This window comes from Mesoplodon mirus, assembly GCF_964341445.2.
Source record: "Mesoplodon mirus genome assembly, chromosome: 16".
NCBI lineage: Eukaryota > Metazoa > Chordata > Mammalia > Artiodactyla > Ziphiidae > Mesoplodon > Mesoplodon mirus.
This window is the reverse complement of record NC_138992.1, coordinates 36913743-36939128: the sequence shown is the minus strand read 5'-3', so window position 1 is coordinate 36939128 and position 25386 is coordinate 36913743. Positions and strand designations below refer to the sequence as shown.

Sequence of the window (25386 nt, the reverse complement as noted above, 5' to 3'; positions counted from 1 at the left end):
TTGCGGTGAGACGGGGCTACTCTTTGTTGCAGTACACGGACTTCGGATTCTTAAACACTGTGCCGCCAGGGAAGCCCTTTCCTAAGTCTTTATATTTTTAGGCAATAGCAGTTAACTATGAGCAACATTTTTTAACTGAAAGGGAAAAGACCTTTCACTTAACAGTCTACCACAGACTGCATTACTACAGTCCTTAAAAAAAAAAGGTTTAAATTTTCTAGGGCATTTGTATGTACAAAGAGTACCCAAATACTCCTCCTCCCCACTGCACAGTTTCCCCAATTATTAACCTCTTTAATTAGTGTGGTACCTTTGTTTCAATTGATGAACACCGACACATTATTATTAACTAAAGCCCCTAGTTTACATGAGGGTTCACTTTTGAGCTTTACATTCTATGGTTGATAAACGCATGATATGTATCTACCATTACAGTATCATACATAGTAGTTTCACTGCCCTAAACATCTCCTGTGCTTCACCTGTTGATCCCTCCCCTACTTCCTCTGCCACCCTGGCAACCACTGATCTTTTTACTGTCTCCATAGTTTTGCCTTTCCCAGAATGTCACATAGTTGGAATCATACAGTATGTTATCTTCTTAGGTTGGCTTCTTTCATTTAGTAACGTGCATCTAAGGTTCCTCATGTCTTTTTGTGGCTTGATAGCTTATTTTTCTTTTTTGGCTGTGCCACACAGCTTATAGGATCTCAGTTCCCCAACCAGGGACTGAACCCAGTCCGTGGCAGTGAAAGTGCCAAATCCTAACCACTAGACCGCCAGGGAATTCCCTCATTTCTTTTTATTGCCAAATAACAGAAAGGTTTCTATCATTATCATCATAGCTATGTGCCAGGCATTATTCTAAGTGCTCTATACATATTAACTTATTTAAACCTTACAACTTTAGAAGGTAGGTACTAGTAATATCCCCATTTTACAGATGAAACAAAGGAGATATTTTACAGAAGAAACAGAGCAGAGAGCTTAAGTAACTAGCCCAAAGTTACAAAGCTAATAAGTGGTGGAATAGAATTTGAAATCAACAGTTTGGCTCCAGAGCCTACACCGTTGACTACTGTACTGTACTGCTTCATGTAAAAATGTCTAAAATAATTGTCAGGGCCTAATCTTGTTTATCAACTAATTCATAGTGCTATACTCCCCAACTCTTACCTCCTTGAAGAATCCTCATCCTTATCTTTTATGTCAATAAATTTAGGTATGTAAATAGCAGAAACTTTTCCATCTAGCACATTATTCTATATGATAATTATTAAATACTGATGAATAGTGACAGCTTTTTTTTTTTTTTTTTTTTTTTTTGCAGTACGCGGGCCTCTCACCACTGTGGCCTCTCCCGCTGCGGAGCACAGGCTCCGGACGCACAGGCCCAGCGGCCATGGCCCACGGGCCCAGCCGCTCCGCGGCATGTGGGGTCCTCCTGGACCGGGGCACGAACCCGCATCCCCTGCACTGGCAGGCGGACTCTCAACAACTGCGCCACCAGGGAAGCCCTAGTGACAGCTTTTTTGATCCTTTGCTGTATGCTAGACACTGCTAAGTACTTTCCATATACATTATCTTATTTAATCCTTACAACATCCCTTTGAGAAGGTGCAATTATTATCTCTCAGGAAACTGAGACTTAAAGAGGTTAAATAACTAGCTCAAGATCATACAGCTAATAAGCGGTAGATCTGGGCCTTGAATCCCGTTAGAATTACTCCAAAGTCTGTGCTCTTAAACTCGTTATTGACTGGGCGATTTTTGCAGAAACTATCTCCTATGGCCGGTGATTTGTTATTAAGTGATATTGGTATGTCTCTCTGTCAATAACGTTCGGGTAACAAAAGACATTAATACATCTCTAGTCAATGTGTTATAACTGCTCTTCCCAAGTGCTTCTGATATTATCTTTTGGTTTACCAAACTTTTCAAATTAGCATGACATTTCTAAATTAACCTCAAACAAATAGGTATATGTAAAATGTTATGTGTGTATGTAAAAATGTTACAGCAGCATTGATATGATAATTTTGCAAATATGGAATTGTTTGGATCAAGGGTTAAATCACCTAAGGTATATTTACACAAAAGATGACTCCGCAACAGCTTTAAAAATGAGGTAGATCAATAGGTAGTTACATGGAAGACCTTCAAGACAAGAAGAAAGCAATCTGTAGAATAATATATACAGTAAAGCTCCATTTATGTAAACAAGCCAAAACCAAACTAGATGATTAAGTATATAACGAATAGAAAACTATCTGCTGGTTACACTCAAAACTCTTAGCAGTGGTCATCTTTGGGGAGGTAAGTGGAATGGCCAGTGAGTGAAGGGGACTTTTACTTTTTTTTTTTTTAATTTATTTATATATTTATTTTTCGCCGCATTGGGTCTTCGTTGCTGCACGCAGGATTTCTCTAGTTGCGGCGAGCGGGGGCTGCTCTTTGTTGCGGTGTGCGGGCTTCTTATTGCAGTGGCTTCTCTTGTTGTGGTGCACGGGCTTTAGGTGCATGGGCTCCAGTAGTTGTGGCTCGCAGGCTCAGTAGTTGTGGCTCGGGCTCTAGAGCGCAGGCTCTAGTAGTTGTGATGCATGGGCTCAGTTGCTCCGCAGCATGTGGGATCTTCGCGGACCAGGGATTGAACCCATGTCCCCTGCATTGGAAGGTGGATCCTTAACCAGTGCCACCAGGGAAGTTCTGGGACTTTTACTTTTTAATCTACATAATTCTGTGTTGGAATTTATTCTACAACAAGGAGGTATTCATGTAGTAGTTTCTAAAAATGTTAAAAGACTTTAAAGAACAAAGACAAAATGGTTATACATAGCCTTATTACCAGTGTAAAAATGTAAAGCCAGAAGTAAGCTTTGAGAAAAAAAGTTGGAATTTAAACTTCATATTTCCCCCACCTTTATTTAGGTAATAGGATTTAGTGTATACATTTAAAAAATAAATGAACATAATCACACAAAGGAAAATTTGCATGTTATTTTATTTCCATTAGAAAAATATTATCTATATAAAATTTGGTCCAGTTTCTTCTCCTTTACCTCTACCATTCAAACTTAAATGCTTTAATTTTACTCAAGTAAAAGCAGAATCATGTATCTGACATGAGAACTAAATAGTTCACACCATTAAATTAATAGAGTTTAATTGAATTAGGTGTGCTCTTTATTATTTCTCAGGAATAGTAACTCATCTTTTCTACATGCTATTTCCCATTACTTTTATTTTTCTGAGTAACTATGTAATGTGTGTCTCTTTTCCCACATCTAGTAATGAGTGTTACAGAAGTGTAATTTATAACATCAGTAACTAGATTCATCATTAATCTTCAACTCATGTTCAATTCCCCTTATTATATGGTATTTCCATAATAACTTCAGATATTTCAGTCAACCTTACACTTTCCAACAAATACTGTAAAAATTAAGATGTTAATTTAAAAACATTATTAAAATTCCAGACTAAATAACACTGGGCCCACTTAGAGCGAAGCTGTCACGAGAGGTCCTTGGACAGCTACTGCTTCAATCTCAACACGGCCTCCCTGTCAGGAAAATAATGAATAAATTAAGAGAGCACCATAATACCTACTAAAAACATATGCAATTTTTAACATATGCATTTTTTAACATTAAACTTATCAAAGAAGTAAAGGAGGGGGCACACGCACCAAGAGTCTACAGTAGGCCAGGTTATCATGCTCAATGTGTTCGTCTATGTTAGCTCATGGGATTCCCACAGCAGCTCTATTATCAGGGGTTCTCTCAATGCAGGGGACTGATACACTGTAGCTTAGAAAGGTTGTTTAACCCATCCCAGGACACAAAACTAAACAGCAAGGTTCAAACCCATGTCTTATAACTCCAAGTTCGGAGCTCCTTCCATCACATTCTATACCTTAATAAGTTTGATGATACTGATCATTCCAAGTAACAAAAAAACCACTCATAGAAGATAAATTTCTTTAGTGGAAAATTGCCAGAAGTCCATAAGAGCTGCTTCTTTATAGGTGGAAATACTGTGCTGCTAAGGGGCATAGGAAGAGCTTCTGGTTCGACTAGAATACCAAAGCAGGGATGGTGAGAAATCTACGAGCCACTGGTTTTCAGATGATTCTTTCTAATAGAAGGTCTACTGTTGTTTTGTTTTTTGTTTTTGTTTTGGCCATGCTGCGTGGTTTGCGGGCTTAGTTCCCCAACCAAGGATCAGACCAAGGATCAAACCTGGGCCCTTGGCAGTGAAAGCACAGAGTCCTAACCAGTGGACCGACCGCTAGTGAATTCCCTAGATTCTTTATTATATGATAGAAAAGTAAAATTTTTACTGCAGAACTCACAGACCTGGCTCAATTTATAGTCTCTAAGTAACAGTAAAACAATACAGCTGCTGTTTTACTTTTTCTCACAATTTAAGTACTCTGATTCTGTTGTGTTCATGTCCATGTGTGGCCTTGATTTTTAATTTTCTTAATTTTAAGACAAACGTGTACTTACTTTGGGCAAAGCAGCAACCTGGTAAGCAGCTCTTGCAGGAAAACTACTCTGGAAATCTAAATTTAAAAGAATTTCATTTTAGTTTTCAGATACTATGCTGAAACTCAACACTGCAGGAACAAGAATCTGGTAAGTGCTTCAGATATGTGTCCGTTCTTAGATATAAGCAACGTGGAAAAAAAAGAAGCTCATATTTATATTTGATAAAATATTTTGCCATGATTCCCATGATGTTTAATATTTAAAAAAATATCTTAGTTTTCTGGGGAAAAAAATGAAAATACTCACATACTCTGACACTTTGATCTTGTTTGACATGAAGGAGGTTGTTTTTAAAGTGATAATTATAAGTGATGATGCCTTTTCCATGTTATACCTTTGTCTTATCTCACCAGGTGGTAGGGATATTCATTTTCCCCACTAGGACAGCAATGTTAATAATAACAGATAACACTTACTGAGTGTTTACAACGTGCCAGCATCTGTTCTAACATGTTTACATGTTGTATTAACTCATTTAAAATTCCAACAACCTTATAAGGTTTTATCCCCATTTTGCATATGAGGAAACCAAGGCACAGAAATATTAACTAACCAGCTAATGATTCTGAGAGAGTAGAACAGAGGTGGTGGCTAGACCTTATCACAGTGATAATAAATACAATCTATGTGTTGAAAAATGATTAGGAGGGCTTAGAAAGCCTGAGGAGGGTAACAAAATTAAGCTTTAGGGAAATGGATTTGTCCAGTTGTAGTATGTTATTCTAGGGAATGCAATAGAAATATCTTGGATGTTTTCATGGGGGGGACACTGTGTATTTCTAATCAGGCTATTAATTCTTTTAGGACAGGATCTATGACCATTTCTTTAGCATCTCCCAACATTCCTAATTCATAATGGACACTTATTAAGGTTAATAGATATATTTCTCTTTAAAATGGAAAATAGTAATAAAGCCAAATTACTTACATTGTTTGTAGATGTCATTGACAGTACTGAAGTCGTTTATGTCAGCCAGCAAAACAGTTGTTTTTACCACTAGGAGATATATACATTGTCATTAGGTTTATTTAGTTATTTGGTCTGATCCAAAACATTACTAAAAAAACAGTACTGATGAAATAAGATTCATATTTTAAGGCAAGACAAGAAAAATTTAAAGATAAAAATTTTTTCTCTGCCCATTTAGTCCTCCTCTCTCCCCTCTAGTGTGCAGTGTGCATCTGCACTGAGCATTAGCTGGACCCCTCCAACAACAGAAATACCTGCCCAACCATAAAGTTCAGTTGTTCTTCTGCTGGTGCCAGCCATGTAACCCCTTAGATCATAACATTACTTACTTATGACCTTATTAATGTCACTAGCTATATTACTTGTGTTCTGCCTATTTTACAAGATTATTGTTTCTTGCATTATCAAATGTGACTGAGCCTCCAATAAAAATAATAACTACAGGACTTGAAATTATTCACCTAAAATATAGTTTACAGGATCAATGATTATAACAGTGTAACTCTCGATATGGGAAGAAGCAACAAGAGAGAATCATTTCCTGGCTTTTGGCTACTATTAACAGAGCTTTAGTCCAGTAATAGCACATTGAGTGGCATATTAATGAAATCCTCGCCTGACCTGGGAATGAGCATTTCTAGGACCACGGGACAAACTGGTCACCAAATGCCTCCCAAACCTTGGCTGAAATTAAGATTGAAAGAGAGGGGATTGTAAAGTAAGACTGTTGCCCACCATCCAGTTCTACAAGAATCAAGTCATTAGCCACTGCAGTCGCTGACCTACAATACACTGAGAAAGGAATTCAGGGAAAAGATCAGGATAAGGCACTTTGTGCTCTGGGAAAACTGGCAGAACCGGCCCTCAGATATTTTCGGGAGAAAATTTTATGAACCTAGTTTTTCACATATTCCCAATACTAAGAGAAGCACTAAAACCATTAACTAAGATATCCGTTCCTCGCGAACAGCAGTAACCTTCTACCAAGATGTGTGCCATTTTGATTGCATGTATCCCTTTGTCAAAATCATATATATTCTGGCCTTTCCCCTTACCTCTTTGGAACAGTCGTCTGATCTTTCTGTAAGTCTGCCAGGTTATAATCCTCAGGCTGGGTCAAATAAAAGTTTCCATTTTTTTCTTAGATTGACTAATGATTAATTTTTCATTGATATTATGTATATGGCTCTGGACTGTCTTGATTAAAATGGGACTGAAATTAAACCGACTTCAAATAACAAAGATATGGCATGACATATTACTGGATGCCATGTGTTCTTCAAAAAGACCAAAGAAATATCAAACAGAAATGTGAAATAATATCAAGTTGCTCACCATTCGTGAAGTCACAGCCTGCTGCTTTCAGAATTTCACCCATGTTTGTAAGAGCCTGTGAACCGAGGTAAGAAAGGCCTAAGGCACTGATGCTACATTGAAGCTTTAATTCAATTCAATTAACCATCTTTACTAATATCTCTTTAAATAGCCTATGTTGCAGAAAAATCTCCCTTTTCTAGGAAATTCTACTCTTTGTAGGCCACCTCTATACAAGTGATTTGTTTCTTGGCTTTCTTTAATGGAATGAATCTTTCTGAAATACAGTGAGAAGTTGCCTCCTTTTGTGAGGAAAAAGACTGAAGTCTCTTCCTCAGTGCTAGAATGGTGAAATTCTCAGCCAATGTCCACTAAGCTAAAACAGAAATTATTACTGGGGCTCCTAATTCCATATCACTCTGAGGATAAGTATGAGCTAGTAAGCATTAAAACCTGTTTTCTTTAAAGCAATATTTGATTTTTTTTTTTTTTTTTTTTTTTTTTTGCTGTACGCGGGCCTCTCACTGCTGTGGCCTCTCCCGTTGCGGAGCACAGGCTCCGGACACACAGGCTCCGCGGCCATGGCTCGCGGGCCCAGCCGCTCCGCGGCATGTGGGATCTTCCGGGATCGGGGCACGAACCCGTGTCCCCTGCATCGGCAGGCGGACTCTCAACCACTGCGCCACCAGGGAAGCCCGCAATATTTGATTTTAAAAAGGTTTTTTGCCTTTTTCTCAAAAAACAATAGTAGTAAATTGTGTACATGTTTGATATTCTGGGCTTTGGAAAAACGTTAGTTTTTCACCCTGTCCTTAATTTATTATTTTTCAATTCATTCTTCCACTTTGATTGGTCACATTATAATAGTTGATGATTTAAAAAAAATTAATCTTCTAAACAGGTAATACATAGATATGACAAAAAATTCAAAAGCTATAAAAAATCATATACAGTGAAAAGATGTCGTCCACCCTTACTCCCCCTCCCCAGTTTCCTTCATCAAAGGTAACCACTGTTTCTAGTCTCTTGTATATCCTTCCAGAGACAGTCAATGCTTGTACCAACATAAATGTATGTATCCTTAGACACACACACAGAGGGTAGCTTATTGTGCATGCTGTTCTGCATCTTGGTTTTATTTTATCATATAATAATTTATCTTGGAGATCTTTCCATATGAATTTAGTTGTACAGATGTAGCATGATTTATTTAACTAGTTCCTCATGGATGGACATTTAGATTGTTTTCTATCTTTGGATATTACAAATGACTCAGTGAATGTATTAAATTATAATTTAATTCCATTTATTGGATTAGAATTATATCCCCCATTCTTATTTAAAAAAACGTACTGCATGTAACCTTTGATATTTCTCTTTCTAACAAAATGTTGACTTTTACTTTTGTGGTGGTGGATTTTTTTTTTTTTTGCAGGTCATTGGCCCTGATAAAACAATTTCCCAACCCATGTGGAAGTGGCAAGATGTTTTCAATAATTCAGGGTTTTTCCCTCCCATTTTACTGAAATATAATCGACATAAAACATTTATTAGTTTTAGGTATATAACATGATGATTTGATACATGTATATACTGTGAAATCATTACCACAATAAGTTTAGTTGATATCCAATAATTCAGGTTTAAGGTTAACTTGGAAAGTAAAATCTCTTTTTTTTTGGGTGTTAAATGATTCATCACATTTCCCACTTTCTACTGATGTAAAACTGTCTTAAGTCAACCAGTAACTTAAAAAGTACTTATCTGATTATCTCTATAATAAACAAATCAGCCAAATGGATTCTTAATACTCCTCAATATTAAGAAGGAGTAGAGAAGGGAACTTCAAATGTGGAAAATGACTCACTTGTTTAGCCTCTTCTGCCACCCCTCCTGGCACAAGCTGTCCACTTGCAGGATCCATGCCTAGCTGTCCTGAAATGTAAATGGTCCTGTCGACTAACACAGCCTGACTGCAATGAACAGAAATCCAGGATATACGTAAAACATAAATATAAACTGTAAAACTCAATGCTAAAAGATTTCTTTGCTAAGACACAAAAAGAGCAAAATATAAAATTAAAAAATTGATAATTGGACTTCATTGAAATTAAAACCTTTTGCTTACTGAAAGACATCTTTAAGAAAATGAAAGCCTAAGTCACGGGTTGGGAGAAAATATCTGCAAAACACATATTTAACAAAGGACTTGTATTCAGAATATATAAAGAACTCTTACAACTCAATAATATAAAGACAACTCAGTAAAAAATCGGCAAGTGATCTGAACAGACACTTCACTAAAGAAGACATACAAAAAGTGAAGGAGTAATGCAAACCAAAGCCACACTTATGATGCCATCACACAGTAAAGCATCATTGATAGTAACAAGTATTGATGAGGATGTGGAGAAACTGGAACCTTCATACTTTGTTGGTGCGAATGCAAAATAGTACACACACTCTGGAAAACAGTTTGGCAGTTTCTTAAAAATTTAAACAGGGAATTCCCTGGTGGTCCACTGGTTAGGATGCGCTTTCACTGCAGAGGGCCCTGGTTCAGCCCCTGGTGGGGAAACTAAGATCCCGCAAACTGCGAGGCGCAGCCAAAAAAAAAAAAAAACCACCACATACACGTAACATACAACCCAGCGACTTCTTTCTTAGACAACTACTCAAAAGAAATATGTCTGAAAACTTCACATGGATATTCAGAACAGCATTATTCATGATAGCAAAAAGGAAAAAAATAAAATAAAAAACACCCACGGATAGATCCAACTAAAGACTACATATTATTTGATTCTACCTATATAAAATTCTAGAAAAAACAAACAAAAAAAGCAGCAGAAAGTAGATTAGTGGCTGCCTGGGGTCAGGGGTAGGGGTGGGAATTGAACACAAACGGGTATGAGGGATTGTTTTTGCAAGGGGGGGTGGTTTGTGGGGGTGATGTAAATGTTCAAAAACTTGATTGTGGCAGTAGGTGCATGACTCGATACATTTACCCAAACTCATGGAACTCTACACTTAAAATGGTGAATTTTGTATGTAACTTATACCTCAATAAAGCTGTAAAACGAGCAAAAGAAAGCAATGCCAAGAGCACTCTTAAGAAAATAAGTAATTAGACAAGGTTAATCACTGCTGAAGGGTCAATTAAGGATCCACCTGTGAGGGTACACTTTTCTGCAAAGTGCTTATTTTCGGAACTGATTATTTCTCTAATGAGGATACTAAATATCAGAATTAGGATAAGGTCTCAAGAAAAAGCGTAAGCTACACTGAGACCTGAAAGAGAGCCGAACACATCAACTTTAAGGGCAATTTATTCGTTTTTGGATAAAGAAAGCCCCGCCATTGTTTCTCTTAACTGTGATGAAAGATATACATCAAACATAAAATTTACCATTTTAGGGACTTCCCTGGTGGCGCAGTGGTTAAGAATCCACCTGTCAATGCAGGGGACACGGGTTTGATCCCTGGTCCGGGAAGATCCCACATGCCGTGGAGCAACTAAGCCCGTGCGCCACAACTATTGAGCCTGCGCTCTAGAGCCCGTGAGCCACAACTAGTGAAGCCCGCGCGTCTAGAACCCGTGCTCAGCAACAAGAGAAGCCACCGCGATGAGAAGCCCGTGCACCGCAACGAAGAGTAGCCCCTGCTCGCCACAACTAGAGAAAGCCCGCGCGCAGCAACGAAGACCCAACACAGCCAAAACTAAATAAATAAATTTATATTAAATTTTTTTTTACCATTTTAACCGTTTTAAGGTACACAATTCAATGGCATTAAATGTTTAAAAATTTTTTTGATAAAGAAAACAATATCAATTTAAATTTAGAAGTAAAATTTGTTTTACCCCATTTCACAGTTATTTAGAAAACAAGATATTCTCATTTCTAAATTTCTAGTTCCCTATAGTTTGTTTTCCAACATGCTCCCAACTTTCCTATCTTTCATTTCATGGCATTTCCCCTGATTTGCAGACCGTTATCTTTTTTCTTTATAATTTTAAATACAAAATTGATAATTTTATAACACGTAGTGGGTCTCTCGGTGGGCTTCCCGCTTTCCCGCGTTCTGTTTCCGGGTGCAGCATGTTGCATGAGGTTGCCCGGTGAACCCCGAAGGCCCCCCGCAGCTCGGACCCGGACTGGCCCAAGCCCCCAACTTCCGACCCCACAACCTCCGACCCCACAGGCCCCGCGTCCTTCTCAGCACCCACAGGCCTCCTGTACCTGTAGGGACCAATGGCCGCTGGGGCTTTCGCGGTGCTGATCACCTTTCTGATCAAAGACGACATGGCTAATCCTTTTTCCTTGCCGCCCCTCGGAGACAACTCCCACGTAGGCTGCTTTTACTCCTGTCTCACGGGTCTGAACAGCTGGGGCTAGAATCCCTGCTTTAAAGAGTCGCTGGTTGGCGGGGGAGGGGGTGTTCGCTCGGCATTCTGGGAGTTGTAGTTTCCGTGCGACTCCGAGCCACGTGGAGGCCGCAGTCACAGTGGCGCATGCGCCCTCCAGCTCTCTCGCTGCGCACGTCGCGCCGGAGACTGTGGTAGAACATTGTCATCCTGACCCGGGACCACGGAGCGTCTGGCAGGTAGGTCGTGAGGGGCTGGCGTCCGCCAGCGTTCGCAAGTATGGGGGAGTGTGTGTGGCGGTCCCCACCGGCGCCCCAGTATTGGCCAGGCTCCCCTCCGATTCTCTCCCTCACACCCAGCTGACCTACTCTTCTTCTCTTGCTGCCTGCGTAGGGGCCCCTCTCCCTGCCTGGCGCCTCTTTCTGTTACCCAAGAACTGGGTTCACGTCTTGGTGGATGTCAAGACAAACAAAACTAAACAAAACCAAAAAAACCAACCAAGACAAAGATCAGGAGAAGGAAGGATTTATTACTTGCTGCAAGTAAGGAGAACACCGGGGATCTTTCCCAAAGCAGTATCTCCCCAACAGAAAAATTGGGGAAGTTTTAAGCTAAGGATACATGCATATTCATGAAGGGGCTCCAGCAGAGGGGAATTCAGCATTAAATTGTGGCAAAGGTCAACAGAGTCCAAGCTTTAGTTGAAACCTCCAGGGTCATAAGGTCAACATCATCGTAGGTTAGGTTCTGTTGATCTGGTGATTGAGTGCTCGAGGGGGTTCAGATTCTGCAAAACAGCTCAAGAAAGTGCTTCAGGCTAATCTTGTCTTGGAAATAGAAATGGGAGTTTACAACTGATTTTTACTATTGTTACTTCTCTTGCCTGATAACTGTCTGTCGTTTGTTCTTTAGTTCCATTAAGATCACTATTACTGAGACCTGTTTAAAGGCGAGCATTGTGGTCAGGCTTAGATCACAAAATGGCTTGGGCCAAAAATGGCTTCTCTTATGTCAAGAAATTCATGCCTGCTTCTCTTTCTCCAGGGACCCCCTACTTCATCTACTTACATTTCAGCCCCTGTGACCGAGCCCACTGTGTCTGTCATTTCTCTGCATTGCACCTCCGGGCAGAGGCCGACCTGGGAGCAGGCTTGCGCATCCTAAAGGAATAAGATGGGTCACTGAGGGGACCACGCTGAGACCTGGGCATTGTTCACCTACCCCCTCCCATGCTCCCTTCTCTGGGAGAGCTCCCCAAGATTTTCAAGGTGTCTCTGCGTTCCCTTTCTATCTCAGCAGAAGCCTAGTGACTGGGATCTGATTTCAGGTAGGAGATTATAGGTCTTGGTCCAGTAAATGGCCCCAGAGCTGTTCTCTTGGCAGATATTCGGTCATGCTGTATCAGAAGCGGTGGCACTTGGCTAAATATTTTTTACTGTTAATATATGCATTATAGGCACATTTCACTCCATTTATGCGTGCACATGTACATTCAACAAATATATATATTGAGTCCCTGCTTTGTGCAAGGCTACGTCCTGGAGATGCAGCAGTGAAAAAGACTGGCAAAATCCCTGCCCTACTCTGCTTCTGAAACGGAATATAAGAAAGTCCTCGTTATTCCCTCTCATCTTGTTCTACATACTGCTAAGGTTTTGGCTTTCCAACTTCTGGCTTTTTCATTGGTTTAGAGTTGTGGCCTCCCCTTGCCTACTCAGTTTTATCCCCTTCTACTGTCTCTTCCCATTCTAGTCTAGTTATCCAGCATCCTCACTCCTGAATTCATAAAGCAGATTCCTGAATACTTTCTTCCCTAAGTTCCAACTAGTGAAATCCTATTTTCTCATTGACTTTTCCTGCAGATTCACAGATTCACATTTCTTTCCCTTATCCAGTTTCCTATTGTGCTATACTGCAAAATTTAGTCTCTTATTATATGTGGTCTTATTCTTTAAGTTTTTTTTAAAAATTATTTTATTTTTATTTACTTATTTTTGGCTGCGTTGGGTCTGTTGCTGCGCACGGGCTTTCACTAGTTGTGGCGCATGGACTTTCTCTAGTTGTGGCTAACGGGCTACTCTTCGTTGCGGTGCGCGGGCTTCTCATTGCGGTGGCTTCTCCTGTTGCGGAGCACAGGCTCTAGGCATGTGGGCTTCAGTAGTTGTGGCACACGGCCCCAGTAGTTCTGTCCTGCGGGCTCTAGAGCGCAGGCTCAGTAGTTGTGACGCGTGGGCTTAGTTGCTCCGTGGCATGTAGGATCTTTCTGGACCAGGGCACGAACCCGTGTCCCCTGCATTGGCAGGCGGATTCTTAACCACTGCGCCACCAGGGAAGTCCCTAAGTTTTCTTTGTTTTAAAAATAGTGAATAGAGCCAGACTGCCCGGTTAGAATCCCAATACAACCACAAGCTTCGTGTGACCTCTCTGTGCTACAGTTTCTTCACTCCCTCATGGAGTTGTGAGACTAGATGAGTGAGGCATGGGGAATAGTGCCTGACCCAGGAAGTTCTCAGTAAGTGTTGGCTGCCTGAGACGACTAATTCTTTAAGGAAGGAGGCCGCACCCATGTACTACTTTGGTATATGCACAGCCCAAAGCTATTATGCACATCGTAGGTACCCAAAAGCTTGTTAAGTTTGATTAAACTGGATAATTAGGAGGTGTTTTTAACTTACAAAACAGTTCACCGTATGATTCTTTAAATAAGGCGCTTTCTTGGAGCATTACAAATAATTGAGTAAAATATTTCTTGTGAAACAACATACCTGTATTCATAAGGCAGACTTTATATTAAGTCTGAGTCACCAATTTTTTAGATTGAAAGAAATCAGACATAACCCTTTTAATCCCCAGGTTTTCAAACCAGAGTCTACTCTACCAAAGGGTGTGTCTGATCAACCAGGGGATCATATGCTGTATGAGAAAACATGACACGTCCAGTTTGAAGATTTTGGGAGAAAACACTTTTATAAAATCTGACACATATTTAGTGGTCATTAAAATTTTGACTAAATGGATATGAAAACAAATACAAACTGTGACTCTTAGGAGTAGATGTAAAATTCACATGAATGTTAAGGTAAGAGTTAAGATTCCTTCTGGAAGCTATTTTAAACTAAATCCTCAGACTTGATAAGGATGTATTCTATATTCATTCTCTTCTGCTGTCAGAACTGTTTGAGGATCATTGCTAGTTCAATCTGCTAATTTTTTTTTTTTTTTGCGGTACGCGGGCCTCTCACTGTTGTGGCCTCTCCCGTTGAGGAGCACAGGCTCCGGACGCGCAGGCTCAGCGGCCATGGCTCACGGTCCCAGCTGCTCCACGGCATGTGGGATCTTCCCGGACCGGGGCACGAACCCGTGTCCCCTGCATCGGCAGGCGGACTCTCAACCACTGCGCCACCAGGGAAGCCCCATGATAACGTTTTGATATCATCAATCCAGTTATAATAAATGGAGATTTATTATATTGAAGAATCAAATTTTGAGTCACTTGAACATTTATCCATTAAATTTATTTTTATTTTTGAAGGGAAGTTCCTTCTCCCTGTACTAAATTTATTACTTTCTTTCCAGAAATGTCTACTGCAAAAGAAAGGAAACATGCTAAGAAAATGAGAAACCAGCCCACCAATGTGACTTTATCCTCTGGCTTTGTGGCTGATAGTGGTGTAAAGTACCATAATGGAGGTGGAAAACCTTTCCAGTCTCAGAAAGGTAAGATAAACATGGTGCTCTCTACACATACTTCCATTTGGATCGGATTGCTTTTGTCAGCTCCTTTTGATAGTCATAATCTAAATGATAAAGGAGTTGAGTTAAAACTAGATACAGTTGACCCTCATTATTTGCAAGTTTTATATTTGCAATTTCACCTTGTTGCTAAGTTTGTAACCCCAAACTTAATACTCATGGCACTTTGGTCATTCGCGGACATGCAAAGAGTGGGGAAAATTTTGAGTCACCTGATGTGGGTATTCCCAGTGGAGGTTCCCAGTGCCTTCCTGCTTCAGCTTCATACAGAGATGACCAGAGGAAGGAGGCTGGTGGGACAGGGCAGTGTAGTGCAAGAACCTCCAGCTCTCACCGGGTGTTTTTTTTTTTTTTTTTTGTGGTACGCGGGCCTCTCACTGTTGTGGCCTCTCCCGTTGCGGAGCACAGGCTCCGGACGCGCAGGTTCAGCGGCCACGGCTCACAGGCCCAGCCGCTCCGCGGCATGTGGGATCTTCCCAGACCGGGGCACGAACCTGTGTCCCCTGCATCGGCAGGCGGACTCTCAACCACTGCACCACCAGGGAAGCCCCATCACAGAGGTTTGAATTCCGATTGTGGGGCAGCCTCAGGCAGGTCACTTAACACTTCTGAACCTCATTTTCTCTTTGTAAAAGAGAGGAAATAGAATCTACTAGGATGAGTTGTTCTTATAATTTAAGATCATAATCTCTGTAAGAAGTATATATGCATACATACATAGATACATACTTGTTTTCTCTAGGAGCAGTGGTTCAGTGTTCACTAGTTCAGTGTTGGCTGTGACTTTCTAGAACATAACTGCTGGGAATAATGAGAATTGGCTGTAGGTATTTTACAGCTGATATATTTTATCTGTACCTTAACAGTTATTAAATGACACTTCTATATTTCCTGAAAGAAATGCAGTGCATTCATCATATCTGCGTTTAACTTGTGTGCTGATTTTAGAACCTTGTAAAGTGATATGAAGGGGATAGCTGTTCATCAGGCAGCAACAGAAAATTGATTCAGATCCAACGTTCATGCCCACTGTGCCAAGTGAGAAGCCATAGAACACATTATCTCATTTAAACCTCACAGTGACAGACCTTGCAACATGTTTCATGATTATAGGGGCTTAATAATTATCCCTGCCATGGAAATAAACAGGAAGGCTGTAAAATTCTCTACTGATCTTTCCCTGTATTCATAGAGATATTGTGTTAAAGTCAGAATGGTTTGAATGCCTAGACATTTTATAGAGACTCTGCTTTTATTTCTTTCTTAACATAGTGGCTCTCAACTTGAGTGTGCCAGAGAATTATGATGAAAGACTGCATATGCAAAATCATGTGGATTATAGTATTTAAGGGAGCTTAGGTGTAAAAGCCACATTGCACTATTTATATGGAGAAAAGTTCCCTCATATCTGTTACACCCAAGGTTCTTTCATGTGTCACACTGACATGATTAGCTAATGTGCTGCCTCCTAGCTATGTGACCTTGGGCAAGTCAACTCACCTCCCTGCCTGACATCCCTCCTCCTTAAGGGGAGGACAGTAATAGCCACTTACAGGGTGGTTGCAGGATTAAAAACCTGATCAGTGTTCACCCAACACTCTAATCCTTATTTCTGATAAAAGTGACAGTTTTTCTTTTTGTTTTCTTTTTTGAAAATGTACTAGAGCCTCATTGTGGAACTTCACAACAGCGACAAACCAAAACGACCCACCATTCACTGGCTGAGTCTGATGCGAAGGAGCAGTCTTCCTCAAGGGTAACCTTTAAAAAAAAGGGAGGATGGAAAGCAGGTCCCGAGGGCACTTCTCAGGAGATTCCCAAGTATATAACCGGTAGGTATTTGTACAGAAACCAAGTTTGATTGTACCGGGAGCTCTCCGTTTCTCCTGCAGCCAGATTTCTAGTGCCTTCTCTCCGCCCAGGCCTTGGCCCCGCCTCCCCGTCTCTCTCCTCCCCTCCGTCCACATGGGCGCGTCTCACCTCCAGCCTGGACTCAGACCAGCGCCTCCCTGGGCCTGCTAGCTGTCCCTCCTTTGGGCTCCCTCCTCTCTCTTACTGTCTTCTTAGAGGTTCTGATTTGTGAACTGTTCCTTTTTGTCTTAAAGTCATCTTTGTCACTCCCTCCCCCCTTTTTTTTTTTTTTTTTTTTGCGGTATGCGGGCCTCTCACTGTTGTGGCCTCCCCCGCTGCGGAGCACAGGCTCCGGATGCGCAGGCCCAGCGGCCATGGCTCACGGGCCCAGCCGCTCCGCGGCATATGGGATCCTCCCAGACCGGGGCACGAACCCGTATCCCCTGCATCGGCAGGCGGACTCTCAACCACTGCGCCACCAGGGAGGCCCCCTCCCCCCTTTTTAAAAAGTATAAAACGCCATCCACACTCCTCAGCATGGCATCTCCAAAGATAAAACCCAATTTAACGCCCTCTGAGGGCAACCAAGACCTGTAAGTACCTGTCTCTAGGCCCTTTCCAGTCTCATTTCCCAACACCCCCCTTCACTGTCACCCCTCACTACCTGGTAACCCTGTATTCCTTGTACACACCTTAAGCATGCCTTCTGGTGTTTCTTTATGCCTTCTTGGAGGCATTCACTTAAATTTCTCCAGTGCTCTGTTTATTATTCAGAAAAAATAGTCTATTTTTTCAATAAAGAAAAATAGTTATGGTCACATATTTGTAAAAAAACAGGAAATATTAAGGAAGAAAACCCCTAGACTCAAAATCATTTAAAATTTTGTTTTTTCTTTGTTTTCTTGTGGGATTATTACACTTAAGAATGGTTGTGATTATATTGCATGTAGCTTTCTTTTTTTAATTTTTTAAATAAATTTATATATTTATTTTTGGCTGCATCGGGACTTAGTTGCTACACGTGGCCTTTCTCTAGTTGCAGCGAGCGGGGGCTACTCTTCGTTGTGGTGCGCTGGCTTCTCATTGCGGTGGCTTCTCTTGTTGCGGAGCACGGGCTGTAGGCATGTGAGCTTCAGTAGTTGTGGCACATGAGCTCAGTAGTTGTGCACAGGCTCAGTAGTTGTGGTGCATGGGCTTAGTTGCTCCACAGCATGTGGGATCTTCCTGGACCAGGGCTCAAACCTGTGTCCCCTGCATTGGCAGGCGGATTCTTAACCACTGTGCCAGCAGGGAAGCCCAGCTCTCTGTTTTAAAAAAATTCTTTTTTACCTTATTTTTTAACTAAATTTTTTCTGATGAGAAAAGTAAAACCGAATCCTTAGTTTCACAATCATGTAACAGAAATAACTACTATTGGTGATAATCTATTAGGAGTTAGGGTAGTGGGTGAATTGTAAGCTCATGTGCTTCAAATCTGTTTTCCTTCTGAAACCTACCAGGAAAAGTGTCAATTCAAGATGAGTTTTTAATGATGGTGGTGTTTTCTTCGACAGCTTCTACTTTTGCTCAAGCTCGAGCTGCTGAAATCAGTGCCATGTTGAAAGCAGTGGCCCAGAAATCTTCTAATTCACTGGTTTTCCAGACGCTGCCACGGCACATGAGACGAAGAGCCATGAGTCACAATGTCAAACGCCTTCCTCGACGGTTACAGGAGATTGCCCAGAAAGAGGTATAAGTGTCCCTTAATGTAAATGTTTAGGTTAGTGGTTCTTAAAGGAAATTGAGAAGTATTAACCTAACATAATTTATTAAAATGAAGACTAAAAAACAGTATGCTCATTTTGCATATCTTTTGGTTTAATCATTATCTTCCGCACCCCCACTTCCACTCCCCTCCAAAATTAGCAGGCTGTTGGATATTACAGCTACTTTTTTTTTTTTTTTTTTTTGCGGTACGCGGGCCTCTCACTGTTGTGGCCTCTCCCGTTGCGGAGCACAGGCTCCGGACGCGCAGGCTCAGCGGCCATGGCTCACGGGCCCAGCCGCTCCGCGGCATGTGGGATCTTCCCGGACCGGGGCACGAACCCGTGTTCCCTGCATCGGCAGGCGGACTCTCAACCACTGCGCCACCAGGGAAGCCCTACAGCTACTTTTAAATACAGCATTTGGAACCTCTCTCTCTTTATGATGTTAAACAGTTGATGTTCCCCTGCCAGATTTAAAATGAAAATTTGACCTTCTTACCAGATAAGTAATTTTAGCTCTGCACTTTGGGGGTGTGACCAGTAGAGAGTCGGAAGGTTAAAAAAGGCAGCATCAATGCCTAGTATTTGCCTTTTGTCTTTTTTTAATGTTGAAAACTTGAACTTGGATTTAATTTTTTGTTCAAGTCCAGTTGTTTTTGGCTTTACCAAAATTCTTGGCTTGGACATTCTTTGATTGTCTAACCACCCTGTGTCTTTACTAATTGATTCAAAATTTCTTTATCAAGTGCCTTCTGTGTACTGGTATTATGCTGGTGGTGGGGTTAGGGTCCATTAAGGTAAAGTCCTTATTCTTAAGGGGCCCACAAACTAATGGAAAAGAGTTTTTTCCCACAAAAGTTTAGCTTAGCTATGGAAGAAGTGAAGAATGAAATTTTGTTCTCTCTAGATTTAATGTGAAGTCTGTTTCCTAGTGATAGCATTTAGCATTTGTCTGTCAGTACCTAAGTGATAGGAAATGTGCAGGTTTTCCCCACTTTTATGTCTTTGGTCCTAAGTTTTGGGTTTCGTTATATTCTTAGATGCTAAAAAACAATAAAAAAAATCAACACAAAGCTAGCATTTGATTTATTCTTTCTTGCTTTCTAATATTAATAGCCACAAATAAGTTTGAGTTACTGTGTTGAACATTTTATAAATACTCTAATCTTCCCAGTCCCCGAAGCTTGCCCAGTTAGTAAGTGATAGAACTGTGTTTCCTTCCTAGGTTTACCTTTTTCTAAAATCTTCACTCTTTCTGTTGCCTCCTCTACTTTCATTGGAGAAATCACCAAGTTAAAAAATTAAGCAAACTAATGGAGTCTGTAAGGTACTCCACCTCACCTAAAATTAGCTGTTTGAATTCCTAACATTTAACTTTGTTTTGAGATGGTTACCAACTAGGATCTGCCTGTCTTCTTGAAACTATAGGCAGAGAAAGCAGTTCATCAGAAAAAAGAACACTCAAAAAATAAGTGCCATAAAGCTCGACGATGTCACATAAACCGGATACTAGAATTTAACCGGAGACAAAAGAAGAACAAATGGCTAGAAACTCACATCTGGCATGCGAAGCGGTTTCACATGGTCAAGAGGTGGGGCTACTGCCTGGGGGAGAGGCCGACAGTCAAGAGCCACAGAGCCTGCTATCGAGCCATGACGAGCCGCTGCCTCCTTCAGGTATGCTTTTCCGATTGCTTTCCCCTTTATTTTCATTTGGACCCTTCCTAATTTAGACTTTTAGACTAGTTCATGGTATGCCAAAGCCCTATCTAAGATTATTCATTTTAAAAATAATTACTGGGCAAGAGGCATTTTGCCAGATGCTGGAGATGAAGCAGCCTAAAGTTATTGGGGCACACTGACTTTAATCAAATAATTAGCCAAATATACAACTGTAAGGGAATACTATACAATACCGTGACCATTCGTAACAGGAATAGGAGTGCTTCCCCATGGAAGTGTTGCTTGAGCTGAGCTCTGAGGGATAAGGAAATGGCAGAGTGGGTGAAGGCAGAGGCAGCCAGATAGGAAGGAAAGATTGAAATAAATTCATTGTGACAAAGATGAAGAGAGTGAGAGCAGGGCTAATATAGGGCGAGATTAGTTCTGGAGAATAAGGAACCAGATCCTGCAGGGTCTTGTTGGTCATGCTCGGGGTTCATTCAGCAGTCATTCACCACCACAGATATTTGAGACCCATCTATGCTGGGAAGTTTGTTTTAAACTCTTTAAGAGGACAGTTGGTTTTAGAGCTGCATAATAGCATTTATTTGGCTGTCCTATCTTCTCCTGCGCCTCCCCCCACCCCACCCCGCCCCCGGTCAGTTGCTAATTCAGTAGCTTTCTCTCTCTTCCAGTACATGTTTAGAAATTTGTTCTTTGCAGAGGGCCTATCTTTCAATGGCAGGATGGCCTTGGCCAACTTTTTTTTTTTTTTTTTTTTTTTTGCGGTACGCGGGCCTCTCACTATTGTGGCCTCTCCCGTTGTGGAGCACAGCCTCCGGACGCGCAGGCTCAGCGGCCATGGCACACGGGCCTAGCCGCTCCGCGGCATGTGGGATCTTCCCGGACCAGGGCTTGAACCCGTGTCCCCTGCACTGGCAGTTGGATTCTTAACCACTGCGCCACCAGGGAAGTCCTCCCTCATTTTTAAGGCAGAATAATATTTCATTGTATGTATATACCACATTTTGTTCATTCATTCATCTGTCAATGGGCACTTGAGCTGCTTCTACCGTTTGGCTGTTGTGAATAATGCTGCTATGAATATGGGTGTACAAATATCTCTTCAGTTCCTTGCTTTCAGTTCTTTTGGGAATATACCCAGGAGAGGAATTGCTGGATTATGTGGCAGTTCTATGTTTAATTTTTTTGAGGAACCATCATACTTTTTTCCATTGAGGCTACACTATTTTACATTCCCATCAGCAGTGCACAAGGGCTTCCGTTTCTCCATGTCCTACCAACACTTGTTTTCTGTTTTTTTGATAATTGCCATCCTAATGGGTGTAAAGTAAATACAAGAACCTTTTAAGAGCCTTTGATTTGAGGACTCAGCAGCAGAAATCATGGATTATAGTCAGATTCTTCATTTTGACTGTTGAGGAGCCTGGGATCCAGAGAGATGAAGTGACTTGCCTAGGGCTGCACAGCTTGTTGGTGGCCTACGTAGCAAGATAGGCCCTCCCCAGTGCTACGTCGGGAGCTGATTCCCCTGGCCTCTGCTTTTTCCACCGTACTCTGTCATCTCTCAAAGTTTAAGGCAGACATATAGTTACTTCTCATTTTGGACAGAATTTTTTGCTGAGGTTATCAAGTATTTTCTTTACATTTGATTAGTCCTAAGTAATAAAAATAATAGCTCGTAATAACAAATATTTTTGAGTACTTAATTTATGTCTGTGTTTACATGTGTTTACTTTACATGTGTTTTTACATGTGTTTACTCACTTAATCCTTAGTCCTTTACACGTGTTTACTCAATTAATCCTTACAGCAACAGTATGGGGTAAGTTTTACCATTATTTCCATTTTACAAATAGAAAACTGAGACATTGGGCAGTTTATCCCCGGCCATACAACTAATGAGTGGTGAAGTTGGGATTTGAGCCCAGGTGGTCTGGTTCCAGAGTTCCACGCTCTTAACCATTATTCTCTGCTGTCACCCAGTTGTACACACTCTGGTGGGGTTCCTCTGCCACTGACAGCTGAGAGTGGATCGCTATTGCTGGGAAGATTTCTGTGTGTGAGTGATAGCATTGATTAATGTGAGTTTGTCAGAGCCTTACCTATCATTTTACTTTCAGTTGCTGCGTGTACTGAAATTGCATAAAGGAGCTATGGCAGAGGGGTTGGTTCGGGGGTCGGTGAGCCTGACTTGAACGCTAGCTTCTCCACTTACTGATGATATGGCTGGCTCTGTTCAAGTAACAGTCTCTGTCTCAGTGTCCTCATCTGTCAAATAAGATTACCATAGTACCTGGTTCATCAGGTCTTGGGAAGATTGAATGGCAGTCCATGTAAGGAGTTAGCCCAGCACTGGCACTCAGTAACCTTGCAGTATCCATTAACCATTATTATAGTTCTTTAATGTAATTGATTTTATTCGCTCAGTCTGAGCTCTCTTCATCTTATTTAAATTGGTACGGCCTTACTCCGATTGCTCTCAGTTTTCCTTGTACATTGCTTAGTCAAATTTGGATATCATGGTCAAGACTGAGCAGTGGAGAAATATGGGATAAACTGCCACGTGTGTCTTTAGGCTCAGTGTTCAGTAATCCTGAGGTCCTGAATTAGGTAACCAAAGTGAGCAACCTTAACATAATATTGCTGAATTTATTCCTGTCTTGCTTATTCTACTCTGATTTTTTTACTTTAGTTAGGTTTTGGAGAGGGATAATCCGTTACTTAGAGCCAGTAGTTTTTACACCCTACTTCGAACTTATCTGTGAGTCTGGGATAAAACACACATTTTCTTTCTAAAAAGTAGGATACTGCCGCTTACATTTTCAATGGAAATTCAAGTTTTTGATTGTATCTCCCTCGTTTTGCAGGATTTATCCTACTACTGTTGTTTGGAGTTGAAGGGCAAAGAGGAAGAAATACTGAAGGCACTTTCTCCAATGTGTAGCATAGACACAGGTAAACTTGTTTCCGAGCTGAGTCCCATTTTATTTTATTCTATTTTTGATACATTTATTTATTTTTCTTTATTTTATTTTTGGCTGCGTTGGGTCTTCATTGCTTTGTGCGGGCTTTCTCTAGTTGCGGCGAGCGGGGGCTACTCTGCCTTGCAGTGCGTGGGCTTCTCATTGCGGTGGCTTCTCTTGTTGAGGAGCACAGGCTCTAGGTGCGCGGGCTTCAGTAGTTGTGGCACGTGGGCTCACTAGTTGGGGCTCTCGGGCTCTAGAGCTCAGGCTCAGTAGTTGTGGCGTATGGGCTTAGTTGCTCCGTGGCATGTGAGATCTTCCCAGACCAGAGCTCGAACCCGTGTCCCCTGCATTGGCAGGCGGATTCTTAACCTCTGCGCCACCAGGGAAGCCCAGAGTCCTATTTTAGTCTTTAGATATGTATTCATTTCATGAACAAGTGTCTGCTGTAAGCATTTTGGAATTTAAACATGCTTTACTGAGACAGTTCTTGTTACCAATGACTATGTTCATATAAGGAAAGCTTGGGGTGGCTTTTAAGCCATTTCAAATATTGTTGAGTGTAAAGTGAGAGAACCATTATTCTGGTGGAGTGAGTTTAGGCAGGAGGAAACTCAGAACTCATTAAATCATTTACTCAAATATTTATTGAGAACTTCTTGGGTGGTTTTGATCACTTCTTGATCTAAGCAGTGATCAAAACCAGCACCTCATCCATCATGGAGATAGACAATAAATAACAGTGTGTCTATCAGGAACTAATAATGCAGTCTCAGCGCTTGAAATCTTAGACTTTTGTTTTTGTTTATGTCAGGATTGACTTTTGCAGCAGTTCACTGTTTGTCTGGAAAGCGCCAAGGTAGTCTCATGCTTTACCGGGCAAATAAATATCCTAGAGAAATGCTGGGTCCTGTGACATTTATTTGGAAGGCTGAGAAGACCCCTGGTGACACTTCTGAGAGCAGGCAGTTGTGGATCTGGCTTCATCCAAGTCTTAAACAGGTATAATCCTTGACAGTATTTCCTCATCACTCTGTTACTGTATTCTTGATTACTGTTGGAAATCAGTGCTATAGAAATTTGAATAGTCTAAAAGTTTGATTAATAGCTTGGCATTTGAATATAGGGAGGATAGTTATGTGAATATTAAGTGGAGCAAATCTTGACCTGACTTTTAGTAAGCCCTAAGTAGAAGGAGAGATGAAAACCCATCTTATTATGCAAAGGGCTTGAAATGGTGCACTGGGACTAATGCTCCCATCAGCCTGAATTGGTTCATTGGTATTCAGGTGCTTGTGAGAGCCTGTTTGATGATGAGAATCTGTTTTGAGTAATTCTGATGATTTTTTAATACTGCATTTAGCTTAGCTTTCCTTTTTTATCATACTCACTGCTTTTATATAGTAGACTGTAAATTTTCTCCAAATTCCTCTTTAAACTAGTTTAAAAAAAAACTGGTCAGAGTATTCATGTTGTTTTCATTAATCTTTGACATTTCAGAGTTCTTTTTTTGTTCTAAGTGCAGAGGAATCAAAAAACCTTTTTGATGATAAATTTAGTTTAATTTGTGAAGAATAAAAATGTACATTTTTAAAGGTAGAAAAAATAACATAAACTAACCCAACTTAAATTCGAAACGTATTTAAATTCCAGAGTTTAAAAGTAAAATGTTTAAACGTATCCTTAGGATATCTTAGAGGAAATAAAAGCAGTGTGCCAGTGTATGGAGCCCACCAAGTCGACTGTCTGCCTCCCTGATCCCCTTCTGACACCATCCCAAGGAAAAAGCCAAACTGACCTGCCCAAAGAGAAAATTGGCAAGAAAAGAAAATGGAAAGATGATGAGGAAAATGCTAAACCAATTAAAAAAGTCATCGGTGATGGAACTAGAGATCCACTTCAACCGTATTCTTGGATCTCTCCAACCACAGGCATCGTAATCAGGTATGGGTTGAATTTGCTCTGAACCTACTGACTGTTTTCAGTGAAGATGTGCTCTGTTTTTGCTGGTGAAACAGACATCATATACGATGGAAGTTTCCATTTTAAGACCTTTTCTTTCTTTCAGTGATTTGACGATGGAGATGAACAGATTCCGGCTGATTGGTCCACTTTCCCACTGCATCCTAACTGAAGCACTCAAGGCTGCTTCTGTCCACACTGTGAGAGTAAACGTGCTTGTAAT

At 41.0% G+C, this 25386-nt stretch overlaps 2 protein-coding genes across 6 annotated transcripts in view; one reads left to right on the top strand and one right to left on the bottom strand.

Annotated features, from left to right (window-relative positions):
* Positions 1-2983: 2983 nt before the first annotated feature.
* Positions 2984-11269, bottom strand: RIDA (reactive intermediate imine deaminase A). 2 transcript variants are annotated; one of them, XM_082601135.1, is made up of 6 exons: positions 11079-11269; positions 8705-8810; positions 6859-6913; positions 5482-5550; positions 4508-4567; positions 2984-3562 (listed from the first exon to the last, which is right to left on the bottom strand). In XM_082601135.1, exons 1-6 carry the CDS (start codon positions 11141-11143, stop codon positions 3549-3551), a joined length of 369 nt encoding a protein of 122 aa, XP_082457261.1. In that variant the 5' UTR covers positions 11144-11269; the 3' UTR covers positions 2984-3548. The 2 variants fall into 2 exon arrangements, with proteins under 2 accessions (XP_082457261.1, XP_082457260.1); XM_082601134.1 differs by having other exon boundaries at positions 4512-4567.
* Positions 11270-11358: 89 nt separating this feature from the next.
* The window catches only part of POP1 (POP1 homolog, ribonuclease P/MRP subunit), a 36083-nt gene continuing 22055 nt past the window's right edge, over positions 11359-25386 (top strand). For 2 of the 4 annotated variants that reach the window (XM_082600842.1, XM_082600839.1), the window contains exons 1-9: positions 11359-11442; positions 14780-14920; positions 16621-16788; positions 18361-18536; positions 19981-20229; positions 23106-23193; positions 24016-24203; positions 24889-25145; positions 25270-25381. In XM_082600842.1, coding sequence (XP_082456968.1) covers positions 14782-14920; positions 16621-16788; positions 18361-18536; positions 19981-20229; positions 23106-23193; positions 24016-24203; positions 24889-25145; positions 25270-25381 — 1377 coding nt within the window. In that variant the 5' untranslated portion in view covers positions 11359-11442; positions 14780-14781. The remainder of the gene's footprint in view (positions 11443-14779; positions 14921-16620; positions 16789-18360; positions 18537-19980; positions 20230-23105; positions 23194-24015; positions 24204-24888; positions 25146-25269; positions 25382-25386) is intronic. The other 2 variants (XM_082600841.1, XM_082600840.1) reach the window with 2 other exon arrangements.